The sequence below is a fragment of the Limulus polyphemus genome, unplaced genomic scaffold (genome assembly GCF_000517525.1).
Source record: "Limulus polyphemus unplaced genomic scaffold, Limulus_polyphemus-2.1.2 Scaffold1474, whole genome shotgun sequence".
NCBI lineage: Eukaryota > Metazoa > Arthropoda > Merostomata > Xiphosura > Limulidae > Limulus > Limulus polyphemus.
In genome coordinates this window covers 1-13,402 of record NW_013667084.1, presented here as the reverse complement: position 1 = coordinate 13,402, position 13,402 = coordinate 1, and the positions used below count along the sequence as shown (strand labels likewise).

General features: G+C 32.0%; 1 protein-coding gene across 1 annotated transcript in view; it reads left to right on the top strand.

The window, feature by feature from the left end:
• LOC106463751 (anaphase-promoting complex subunit 7-like) overlaps positions 1 to 9,971 on the top strand; it is a 33,701-nt gene extending 23,730 nt beyond the window's left edge. The window contains exons 9-16 of the mRNA XM_013923811.2: positions 1,699 to 1,787; positions 2,736 to 2,850; positions 3,277 to 3,418; positions 4,751 to 4,851; positions 8,224 to 8,268; positions 8,451 to 8,563; positions 8,698 to 8,814; positions 9,494 to 9,971. Coding sequence (XP_013779265.2) covers positions 1,699 to 1,787; positions 2,736 to 2,850; positions 3,277 to 3,418; positions 4,751 to 4,851; positions 8,224 to 8,268; positions 8,451 to 8,563; positions 8,698 to 8,814; positions 9,494 to 9,653 — 882 coding nt within the window. The 3' untranslated portion in view covers positions 9,654 to 9,971. The remainder of the gene's footprint in view (positions 1 to 1,698; positions 1,788 to 2,735; positions 2,851 to 3,276; positions 3,419 to 4,750; positions 4,852 to 8,223; positions 8,269 to 8,450; positions 8,564 to 8,697; positions 8,815 to 9,493) is intronic.
• Positions 9,972 to 13,402: the final 3,431 nt, after the last annotated feature.

Below are 13,402 nucleotides of genomic sequence, written 5' to 3'. Positions count from 1 at the left end.
CATGCTTACTTCAGTTCCTTAAACTTAGGAAACCAAATCTGTTTGTGTTAAGTATATGCTCTAAGTCCTCTAATCTTTGAGCTTTGTTTGCCTCATGCTCATGCTTACTTTAATACCTTAAACTTAGGAAACCAAATCTGTTTGTGTTAAGTATATGCTCTCAGTCCTCTAATCTTTCAGCTTTGTTTGCCTCATATTCATGCTTACTTCGATACCTTAAACTTTAGGAAACCAAGTCTGTTTGTGTTAAGTATATGCTCTCAGTCCTCTAATCTTTGAGCTTTGTTTGCCTCATGCTCATGCTTACTTTAATACCTTAAACTTAGGAAACCAAGTCTGTTTGTGTTAAGTATATGCTCTCAGTCCTCTAATCTTTGAGCTTTGTTTGCCTCATACTCATGCTTACTTCAGTACCTTAAACTTAGGAAACCAAGTCTGTTTGTGTTAAGTATATGCTCTCAGTCCTCTAATCTTTCAGCTTTGTTTGCCTCATACTCATGCTTACTTCAATACCTTAAACTTAGGAAACCAAGTCTGTTTGTGTTAAGTACATTCTCTCAGTCCTCTAATCTTTGAGCTTTGTTTGCCTCATATTCATGCTTACTTCAATACCTTAAACTTAGGAAACCAAGTCTGTTTGTGTTAAGTATATGCTCTCAGTCCTATAATCTTTCAACTTTGTTTGCCTCATACTCATGCTTACTTCAATACCTTAAACTTAGGAAACCAAGTCTGTTTGTGTTAAGTATATGCTCTCAGTCCTCTAATCTTTCAGCTTTGTTTGCTTCAGATCATACTCTTGCTTCTCTAAGACTAGTTAATTTTTTCTTGTTTAAAATGTGTCTTACTTCTTTTGATCTGTTTCATCTTTCTTTTCTTTAATGACTCAATAATAGGGTTTGCTAGTCTTAACTCATCCTCGCTAAACCTTTTCTCTCACCTAAAAACTTGCAGTTAAACAGAAACCTTATCATATGATGAAAGCCCAATAAATGTGTTTTTTTTTATTCATAATTGTTTATTTCAGGCACATACTTTTTGAATTTTTTATGCTGCCGGTGATCCAGTTTTTTTACCCTTTGAATCCACTAGAGTTAGTGGAAGTTTTTTTCAGACATATTTTTATCACTTTCTTTGTATCAACTAAAGTCAACTCGTACTTGTTTTGAGAAAAAATTTCTTACCGTTCTCTTCGAATCTATCAAAGTTAACACGTACTTGTTTCAGGCACAAAAATACATCATTTCCTTTGAATCCAGTAGGGTTAATACGTGACTCATTTAGACATATGATTGTTATCCTTTTTTTTAGTTTACCAAGTTAATGTACATTTGTTTCAGACATATTTCATATCACTCTTCTGTTTCAGTCTGTTAGTGTTTGTTTCTTTCAGGTAACTGTTTTTTAATCCTTCTGTTTGAATACACCAGAGTTATCGTATCATTCAGTCACATTTTGTCTGCTCTTCTCTTTCAATCCAATGGAGTTGATAAATGATTCTTTCAGACAAATGTTGTTGTTTTTTAACTCCTCTTTTGGGATCACCTGTGGTCAATCCCATCCTTTTTTAATTACCTTTTAGTCCTTGTAAAGTTGTCTCTATGTTTCTGTTGATGTTTAACCTATTGTCATGGTTTTATTATGCTAATTTTCATTGCTTGTTTTAACTTTTTTCCTTTTTTTCAACATTTGCTGCAGGCACACACTCTCGACCCTCTAGGGCTAAGAGGTATGGATTTATTTGCTGCAGTTCTGGCAAGAGAAAAGAAACTTAAGGAACTGGAAAAGTAAGTATTTTAAGTTCCTTTTGCTTAATAGTTAGATTAACAGATTACTAGGTAATGTATCTGTAATTCTTCCTTGCCAAGAAGGGGAAAGCTTCATAATTATTATTACTCATTGATTGACTTTGTCTATGTACTTGCATAGTTTATATAGTGTAACTTCTCATTTGTCCTGTACATTGAAAGATTTTATTATTTATTTGTTGTTCCTTTGTATATTAAAAACTAATGATATTTCTTGGAGTCTGCTTGATTTTTTGAGTAAAATCATGTTTGACACAATGTGATACATTTTTATAAAATTTAACCATCTATCGACACCTCTCTTTTACCATTTGAATAAAAGTTTGGAGATGGCTTGACTGGATAATAGAAAAAAAAAAAAAAACTTTATTGTAAATGTACGATCTGGAGGATGACATAATATTGTCGAAACATCGTACATTTACAATAAAGTTTTTTTTCATTACCAAGTCAAGCCGTCTCCAAACTTTTATTTCCAAAAAGTGGGTTCTTTGTCATCAAAGTTTACCCTTTTAATCGTACCTGAACCAGTGTTTGTGCATCTTTCAGATGTACGTTTCAAATTTTAAGTATTTTGTAGTTCTGTTTAACATATATTTACTTTAAAAATTTTTAGAACTTTTGCTTTATCATTCAAAGATATCCAGTGTAATTTGCAAAGAAAAATAAAAAAAGGGTCCAATTTTCATTTCCGAGTCTTGCCTATAAACAGTGCATTCATTCATTTTTTTTTAGTTTTTATGCCCATCACAAAGTGTAAGTTTATTCTTGCTAAGAAGCTATCATCCCTTGAAAATATAATGTCTCATGGTTTGTTTTTCACTTGAGTTTCTTTCTTGAGTGGTTTTATTACTCCATTCAATGCATTAATGCAAGAATAACTGCAGATCTAGAAAAATATGAAACATTATTGCTATTTTCCACCAGCTTATCTTCTCAACTTATGAGTGTCAGTGATGTTGCTCCAGAACCGTGGATTGCAATGGCATACTTTTGTCATGCCACAAAAAAGGGAACGAGAGGAGTTTACTTTGCTCAGAAAGTAAGTTAAAACTTGGAAGTTTGTGTTCGTAAGTTCTTTCTTTGATCTGAATTACTTATAGCAGTTCAGGTTGTCGTTCAATTAAAGCTTTTTTCTAAAAATGGCATTTTCAAAATTGTTTGAAATAAGTTTGCTTATTTTTTGTTACCAGTTTGGTGTATTGAGCTTTAAATGTACCACTATGTAAGTTCATTACGTTGAAAACCGTTGTCTTTATTATTTTGTCTGTCCTACTGTAATAATGCATTGGCTTAATATTTTCAAATAGGTATTAATATCTGATGAAACAGTATCTCTAAAGTAAAAAAACTATTATATACTGACAAATCAATAAAGTAATGTCGACCAAATAGTGGATAAGTAATGTGTGTGATTTGTTTTCCTGAAATCTCGTAATCGGCTTTATGAAAACTTCCGTACTTCTAGGCCTGCTTGATCAGTCCTCGGAACATCGAAGCTTTGCTGTTGAAAGGGTTTATCCTGATGGAGCTGAAGAGAGTGCAAGATGCCTTAGTTCACTTTAAAGAAGCTTATAAGATAGCTCCGTACAGATTTGAAGCTCACAAAGGTATTTGTGCTTTGGTAACATTCTCAACATCAAAACTTGTGATTTATTTTGTATTCTAAAGTTTCAAGTTACGTAAGAGACTGGTTTAGTACTGAATTCAGAGTTTAGGAAAATTTTCTTCCCTTGCTTTTTGTGAAATCACAAACTCTACCTGACTAATTGGTTTTAAGCGAATGTTTTTGATAGTTATTTTCTTTTCCTTGTGCACAAAAACCAGTGATTTATGAAGGTTTCTGTCAAAATGAGATACAGGTTTACAGGATATGATAATATTGATTGAATCTAAAACTAACTGTGAAACACAGATTACACAGGCCTGCGATGGTTGTATTGTCTTGAAATATTAACATGTTCTATAGTAATTCATGTACACTGAACCCGAAAGTGATATCCATTTTTCTCCATCACGTACAGATTTTTCACAAAACGTCATATGTACTTTTACATAAGTGAATCGTTTTCATTGAAATCGAGTCACATTTTGTTATGCTTAAAATGTTGACAACCACTGACTATAGATTTTTCTTGGACCAATCATGACATGAGTCTCATCAATTGTTCTAGAACCCATGAGAAACACACCGCTAGTATATAAACAGTTAACAGACCACATGATGTGTCATTTCTGGATAGTATTTGTTTGTGTGTGCACATTGACATTATTATTTCTTTTTATTATTATTATTTATTCATCACTATGGTAACTAGAGGTTGTGTAAATGACCCAAACATATTCTGTTATATTTGGGGTAAATTTAATCTAAGTACGAGTTTTTTTTTCCCCCGATTTATAAAAAATCCTTACGTGATAGAAAAGAAATGAATATTGTTTTCGAAATCTGTGTACCTGAATTATGGAAAATCCATTATTAAAACCAAAACAGCTTTTATGAAGTTTAACTTCACAGGCCTGTGTTATCATCCATCAGTTGTCACTTAGTTATACTTGTTTCAAGAAATTCCACCCATCATTTGTAGTGATATATTTGTGTTTTTCTTAGCTGTCTTTTACTCACCACAGTGAACCTGTATTTGTATAAAATTAGAGAAATATTGAGTTAAACTTTTTAGTTATTAATTTCTATTTTTTCTCTCTTTCTCTCATTTCTTTTGCAAGACAGATAACTAACCTATGTCTGTTGCATTAAAACAAGTACAACAGATGTTCTTGCTGGTTTATTTATTTGCTTATAAACTACCATGAATTAAATTCTCATGGGTTATATACTACTGATGTAACAATTCTAAGTTCAGACACACTGTGTATTTTTCAAATATAAATGTTTTCTTCATTTCATTATTCTTATTTCATCAGACAAATGCTTCTTTTAGGGCTGGTTGATGGCTATATGGCCTTAGGGAGAAATCGGGAAGCGATAGTTTATGCCAGTAATTGTTGCAAGCAGTTGGGACAGACACCTCGAGCTCTTTGTGTAAGTTATTTTGTAATGAAATTTTTATGAAACCATAAATATTTTTGAAAATATAGTTATAGTATTACTGGCCTAAAACTATGTGTGTTTTAGAGTATCTATATAAACGAACACAGAGACAGTAACACTAAAATTCTTTGTAATGGATTCTTTCCTTAGTTGTTTAACCTCTTTTTTCCAAAATCACACTTAACCATCTGTTCATGAACTCAGTCAAATTGATCGACCCTGGAATCGTGAACCTATACATACTAATTTGTACAGTAATAGAATTTACTAAGTGTGAATTCACTAAATTTGGTAAGCTTTTAATAATGCTACGAGTTTGTTGTGCACTAAAGTTTTGTATGTAACTTTCTGAAGCCTTTCCTGAATTGTCTTAGTGAAAGGTTATTTTTTCATACCAAGAATAAAAATTTTTCTTCTCATCTTTCGGTTTTCATATTTCATTTACATAACTTTTAGAACCTTCTAAGTGAGTATCAAAAGATTTTTTTTTTGGGGGGGGGGCGTACTGATGAAACATTATTATTATTATCCTTTCAACCAAACAACTTTGATTTACAATATCAAACTTTTTGTGCTACACAAGAGTTTAACCCTGTGTGCATGAGTGAAGTTAAAATACACATGTCGTGACTTTTCATAGAGTAACATTCAAAATTTAATTAAACTACTTTATTATCAGTGTATGTCGATAAACTTGGCATCAAAACGTAGTTATAAAATCAAATTTTAATACTTTATAAGATTTAATTTCTTAATTCAAAAGAAAATATTAAAAAAATTTACTATAATGTCATGACACATCCAATATATATAAAGTTGTTCCAACATACAACGTCAACAACATCTAACTAATTAAAAATTCAAACTTATACAATGTCAACAGCATCTAAATAATTAAAAATTCAAACTTATACAACGTCAACAGCATCTAACTAATTAAAAATTCAAACTTATACAACATCAACAGTATCTAACTAATTAAAAATTCAAACTAATACAATGTAAACAGTATCTAACTAATTAAAAATTCAAACTTATACTACAACGTCAACAGTATCTAACTAATTAAAAATTCAAACTTATACAACGTCAACAGTATCTAACTAATTAAAAATTCAAACTTGTACAACGTCAACAGTATCTAACTAATTCAAAATTCAAACTTGTACAATGTCAACAGCATCTAACTAATTAAAAATTCAAACATATACAACGTCAACAACATCTAACTAATTAAAAATTCAAACTTATACAATGTCAACAACATCTAACTAATTAAAAATTCTAACTTATACAACGTCAACAGTATCTAAGTAATTAAAAATTCAAACTTATACAACATCAACAACATCTAACTAATTAAAAATTCAAACTTATACAATGTCAACAACATCTAACTAATTAAAAATTCAAACTTATACAATGTCAACAACATCTAACTAATTAAAAATTCAAACTTATACAACGTCAACAGTATCTAACTAATTAAAAATTCAAACTAATACAATATCAACAACATCTAACTAATTAAAAATTCAAACTTATACAACGTCAACAGTATCTAACTAATTAAAAATTCAAATTAATACAACGTCAACAACATCTAACTAATTAAAAATTCAAACTTGCACAACGTCAACAGTATCTAACTAATTAAAAATTCAAACTAATACCAAGTCAACAGTATCTAACAGAGATATAATTAAGGGCTTCACACGTTTGCTTGCTTTTGAGAGCATTGTTGCTTGGATTTACAAATGTAATAGCTAATACTTTGATTTATTGCTTTATTTGCCAAGTCAGCAAAATATAAACTGAAAACATGTTTAATAAAAGAATGAAGATTTAAACTGTGAATAAACTTAATTTGTAACTTCACAGTTAATATTGGAAAGGAAAGAAATGTGTTACTACAATTCATGTTTTTCAACCATTGTTTTTGTTATACTTGAAAATAATGTCTCTAAAGTATGCTTTTCTATAGACAAATCTACAGATAAAATATACAATGTTACTGAAAAAAAAATTTTAACATTCATTTAGGAGGTTCTAGAGGTTATGCAATTGAAATATGAAACTTTAAAATGAAAATATTTTTATTCCTGTCATGAAATTCACTTTTCACACAGACTGACTCAGTAAATTCTCAAGCAAATCTATAGAAGAAATACTTTATTTAAAAACGTTTAATTTTTTTTGTGTACATGTTTTCAACACTTGGTGAATTTGGATATATAGTAATTGTTAATTCTCCAGTACGGACTCGGGTTCATTGGACTGAGCCCATATACACAGAGATAATCTACTGTCTCCTGATCTTAATTATACTGTAAGCGTAAAGTACTTGTGTAACACTCCCAATTGTTAGATTAGATTTCTGTGTACAACAATGGAGACATATATATCAATCTACTTTTGTACAGCTTTATTTATCTTTTATTTCATACACTGTCAGTTACAACTTGTGGCTTCCATCTCTCTAAACATACAAAGTTTTGGTAGCTTCATGCTCCTCTGTATGTATCATTTTATTACATCACGTTTAGGAACCTGTAAATTTGTTTTTTTATTCGCTTTGAAGCTAACAACCAACTAATGATTAAATTAAACAATTCTTTGAAAAGGTATTTGATGATGATTTGAGTATTTCTCAAACTTCTGAAAAGAAGTTCAGCTTCTCTCGGGCAACTGAAAAATACCTCATTTACCAAGACATCGTGATAGAGGATTTCTTTTTAGTTGCTTAAGAGAAGCTGAATTGTTTTTTTTTTTACAAAATGAGTGACAATTATGAGCATTTAAACTATAGTACAGTATTTATTTGTAGCTCGGAATGAAGCTACAGATTGTCAGATTCACTGTGCATTGTTTATTCATCTTCAAAAGATGTTTATTTTATTTTTTTCGTTTTACAAACACAAAAACCAAGGTTACAAAAACAGCTAGTCATCAGACTAATTAACCTTGAACGAGCAGAACTGACTTTGCCTATTTACGTTTAACCACAGGTAGATTTCATTCAAGTAAAATTTTAAAATCTGCCCATCTACTGGACATGTTCATGGCTCAACGAAACTGAAAAAGTAAACATGTCCTCCTCAGAATCCTTTAAAGGAATACCCCATAAAACAATGATGCCCACCACAAGATCTCCAGAGTTAAACCTACGTTTTCATCACATATATCTAAATGAAACTTTAACTACGTGTTTCTTCATTTAGAACTAATCTATCTATTAAGCTTATTCAATATTTCTTTCTGAAAGACACCAGTCTTCTAAGTTGTACGTTTTGAATTCTCATCTATAAGTCAGTGTAAACAAAATTCTGAAACAATACAACTGATTTTTCATTTCATTTTCAGCTTTACGCCTCAGTTTTGGCCAAAGATACACTTTCTGTTGAAAAGGTAAGATCTTTTTGTACTGCTTATAAAAAGGCTTAATTTATAAAGTTTTTTTTTAATTATGTTATAAAAGGCTGGAGTTGTATTTTTATAAAGTCGCAAAGTTAGAAGCACTATTATTTATTACCCTTACATCTGTAATTGTTCATAAATGTATAAATATCTTAATTCTTGGATATTACTAGGCCAAAACATTACTGGAAAAAGCCCTGAAACAAGATCCTATTTATCTGGATGCAGTCTATCAGATTGTTGAAATCTACGAGCAAGAGAGACAATATCAGAAGGGAATAGAACTGTAAGTAATATTCTGTATTTCCTGAAGTTAAATAATAGGTTAGTAAGTAAGTTGTACTGTTAGAATGTCCATTTGTTGTTTTGTTAAAGCATAATTGCTCGACAAAACTTATAAAAAAAAAGCTGTAATTGCAGGTTAAAGAAGCAAGCAGAATTACAGAGTACCTGTAGGTTGCACCAGTTGTTGGGTGACTTTCTTTCGAAGATCAATGAACACGAGAAGGCCCTCCACCACTTTAGTATAGCTCTGAAGTAAGCTTCCGTTTTTTATTTTTTTACTTCTAATACTGATCTAACAGTTGGGAGTATAACACAAGGATATTCATACATACAGTATAATTAAGACCAGGAGAATATGGATTAAAGAGTTGTGTAGCAGATAAAAAGATTAATTGTTATAATTTAGATGTGTATTTATGCACGGATAATGATGACACAGTCTGCATCTGAAGCACATTCTATTTTATGAAGGTTAATAGTTTGATAAATATTTGTATGAAATGTTTAAACTTCTCATTTAGAACTTAGATTCGTATCAATGCTGTGTTGCTTACTTGTGGAGGTATCAACAATAAATATGCTAGAAAAATCCAGTTTCTTTATCTATGAGGTAGCACAAAATGTATTCTAACGTCTTGGATCCCCAAGCTGGAGTGTATTTGTGGAAAGAATTAGGAAACTTGAAGGTATGAGGATAACTTTTGAATTGTAGAGCCTAAATAGGTTTCTTCAGTTTTTTTACATGGTCTTGTATAATCATTTTTGTTACATCTTATGGAACATTAATTCTTTCTTTTCAGCTTACGGATTCAGAATTTCAAGTAATTTCCACTGAACTTTTGTTACCAAATAAAATAAGTTGAGGCTTTTTATTGCTTTTGGAATATAATTTTCAAGATTAGCTTTATACTCTTTTATTTGTTTGGTTTAGCATGGACCCTACTAACCCAAGAGCATTAGAAGGGGCTCAGCGTGTTGAACAACACCCAGAATCCCTGGAAGGTTCATATGATGTCGAGGTGGAAGACATAGGTGATTCAGAAACTGGTGTAAGTCCAACTACTTCTCAATTAAATGTTAGTTTCCATTAACCAAACGTGCACAGGCTCAGTCCATTGGACCAACCTTGTATTGGAGTAGAAATGTTGACTTATAAGTCCAAATTCACTGTGTGTGTAGATGATGATGATTGGCAATAACTCACTGACGAATAAGACCACCTTCTTTAATTGGTTTGTAGATGACCGGGAAAGGCCGATCCAAGATCCACATGTTTCATTTCCAGAAAAAGTGGAAAGCTTCTACTAAAATATACAAGTTTGTTTTGTACACAAAAAATTGGATTGTGAAACAAACATACTTGTACTCAAGATGAGTCCATGAATTGACAATACGAGTCCGGCTCAGACTCTTGACAAGTCGGAGTGCAAGTTGATGTTCATGTGAAGAATAAATATACTTTTGTCCATCATACAGTTTGTGTATTGCATTTGCATAACCTCTAGAATCTCCAAAATCCATATCTACAATTGTTTTTTCTTTGAATCCCTCTATACTGCGACTGGTATTTATTCTCATCTACCATGAACTGTCGCTAAATAAGCCACGTAGGGTAAAATGAATAGTTCATAACTCTGACATCAAATACGTAATAACATGTTGACTGGCACTCTGTAAAAGTTTGTGACACGTGCACTTCGACCCCTACCCGTGCACTTAGGTTTCTGTTTTTAATACAAATACCAGTTATTTTTATCATCTATTCAACTTAAAGATTTCCATTTGACTCAAAAAGTCATTCACTGGAGAGCGTTTACATTTTCTATAAAGATTGATATTTTAAAATATTATTACCTTAGTCAGTTTTCAGTGATTTGGAATAAAACCCTCTTTACAAAAGTATTTTTAATAAACCATATGATAAACATGTGAAACGTTTGTCTTACAAACTGATACTTCTGTACATTTAGCATGTTTAAGACAAATGAAAATAATACTATAAAAAAAACTTACCGTGGGGGCACTACAGTAGCAATGCAGTAGAAGGATTCGTTACCTGGATATTTTTCCAGTTGCACAAAATAAACATAAAAAATTTGATTATGAAGTACTTATGTAGGATGTAAGAACTCTAACATGTATCCTGTAAGTTTGTTATATTTACATAAAAAGAACACTGAATATTTTTGTTAACCTTCATTAGAGGTATTGCTCAGAGAACAGATATATTGTAAGTATCGGTTAACTAAAAAAAAACACTAACCAAGTTTTTTGGCACGATGAAAGGTAAAATCAGTATTACTAGTTACAGCCAACTAGCATCTAAAACATTGATGATGATAACTGTGTTACCAAACCTAGTCGGCTATAACTAATAATTAAGATTTTACCTCTCGTTGTACCAAAAAACATCAGTTGTTGTGTTTTATACTCATAATATAGTAGTGAGGAGCTATGTGTAATAAAAATACACAATCAGTTTGTAGTCATTATAGCTGAGGAGCTATGTGTAATAAAAATACACAATCGGTTTGTAATCATTATAGCTGAGGAGCTATGTGTGATAAAAATACACAATCAGTTTGTAATCATTATAGCTGAGGAGCTATGTGTAATAAAAATACACAATCAGTTTGTAAACATTATAGCTGAGGAGCTATGTGTAATAAAAATACATAATCAGTTTTAATAAAAATACACAATCAGTTTGTAATCATTATAACTGAGGAGCTATGTGTAATAAAAATACACAATCAGTTTGTAAACATTATAACTGAAGAGCTATGTGTGAATAAAAATACACAATCGGTTTGTAATCATTATAACTGAGGAACTATGTGTAATTATATTTTAGCTTTAACTACAAAAATAGAAACACAAAGTGGCTTCTTATTGTGGTGGTTAGAAGTTTATACAAACACCTAAGTCTAATTATTAATTATTTGTTTTATTAATCACTCATTATTAACTAGTTTCATCCTACATTCCTACTCCCATTTTCAAGGAAGACCAGTTCCTACTCCCATTTTCAAGGAAGTCCAGAGAATGACTGTTTCTGTGGTGGTAGAGGCTTGGTCTTGAGGAAGATAGAAAATCCGCTGTGCTATCTACTTGGACTCGGGCCTCCCCTAAATTATATGAATGCTTTTAAGAAGTATATAAAGATTTTGCCGACTTCTATGTTAGGATGACTCAGTGTGTTATCAGTTAGTGTAAAAAAAAACTTCCTCCATCTTTCTTTTTCTGTTTGTATGGCTCATCTCCCAGTATTTTACTAGTATTCCAATTTTGGCATGAATTATGGGCTATTGTAGATTGATATGTGTATTACTGAATCTTGTATGTCTATCGTGCTCCTGAATTCTAATTTTTGCCTGGTGGTTAGGGCACTCGAAGTACAGTCTGGGGATTGTGGGTTTGAATTCCCGTCACACCGAACGTGGTCGCCATTTCAGCCATTATAATGTGATGGTCAATCCCACTATTCTTTGTTAAAAGAGTTGCCCATGAGTTAGAGGTGGAAATGTTGATTAACTACCTTCCTTCTAGTCTATCACTGCTAAATTAGGGATGGCTCACACAAACAGCCCTCATATAGCTAACAAACAAATTCTAATTTTGGTCTCTTTTGTTTCTCTATAATGTATTGGAATCCACTTTCATGATGGATGATTTAAATTTTATTTTTTCTTTCCATTAGGTCTTTAGGGTGTTTTATTGTGTATTAATGTGATCGTGTTGTGGCTTCTGAATACTGTTCCAACTTTTTGCTGTTTACGTATTCTCTGTATGTTTTGAAGAGATACCTTTGATATAGGAGAATATGGGTGTGTGTGTGTAGCATCTGTGATTTACTAAAAACGTACGAACAAGGGTACCATTGTTAACTAACTGCTAGATATGTTTTGTATATAGTGCCACCATTAACATGTTAATACCCTCACATGCTAAAACTCGGTTTGTCTTGTAGAGATATTATAAAAGCAACCATGACATAATGATCAGCTTCAATGTTCCAACCTCTGAAATACTGCAAACACTCCACCAACAGCTTACAAACGATAGAATTAACAAGGAATACCCCACCTAACAAGATCTTTGATCATTCAGGGGTTTGAGTGCATTTTATTTAAATTATTTTGAATATGTAAATCAGCAAGTAAAGTAACAACCACAGTCAGGGTGGAATAGAATGTATCAGAACTATATTTTGATACTGTTTAACATATCAGAGGTAGTGAGTTGCTAACTAAAACTGGTCACATCTGTGAAGACTATGTAACAGTCGTTTCTGATGCAAAATATTTACATCCCCAGATCTTAAAGACGTGTTCAGATCGTGGATTCAGAATTTCCAAGATGAAGTATCCTTTATACTTAATGTCATTGCAAAACAATAAAAAAGCCTAAATATAGGCTTACTCCTATTTTAGCAGAGTGGTTCTCACTACGTGTCCTGTGCTCCATGGTTATCACCATGTGTTCTTTGCTGCATGGTTATCACTGTGTGTCCTATGCTCCATGGTTATCATGGTGTTTCCTGTGCTATATGGTTATCACTATATATATATCCAGTGCTACATAGTCATTACTTATGTGCCCTGTGCCACATGGTTATCACTGTGTATCCTGCGTGGTTATCATGGTGTTTCTCGTGCTGTAAGGTTACCACTTTGTGCCCTGTGCCACATGGTTATCACTGTGTATCCTGCGTGGTTATCATGGTGTTTCTCGTGCTGTAAGGTTACCACTTTGTGCCCTGTGCCACATGGTTATCACTGTGTATCCTGCGTGGTAATCATGGTGTTTCTCGTGCTGTAAGGTTACCACTTTGTGCCCT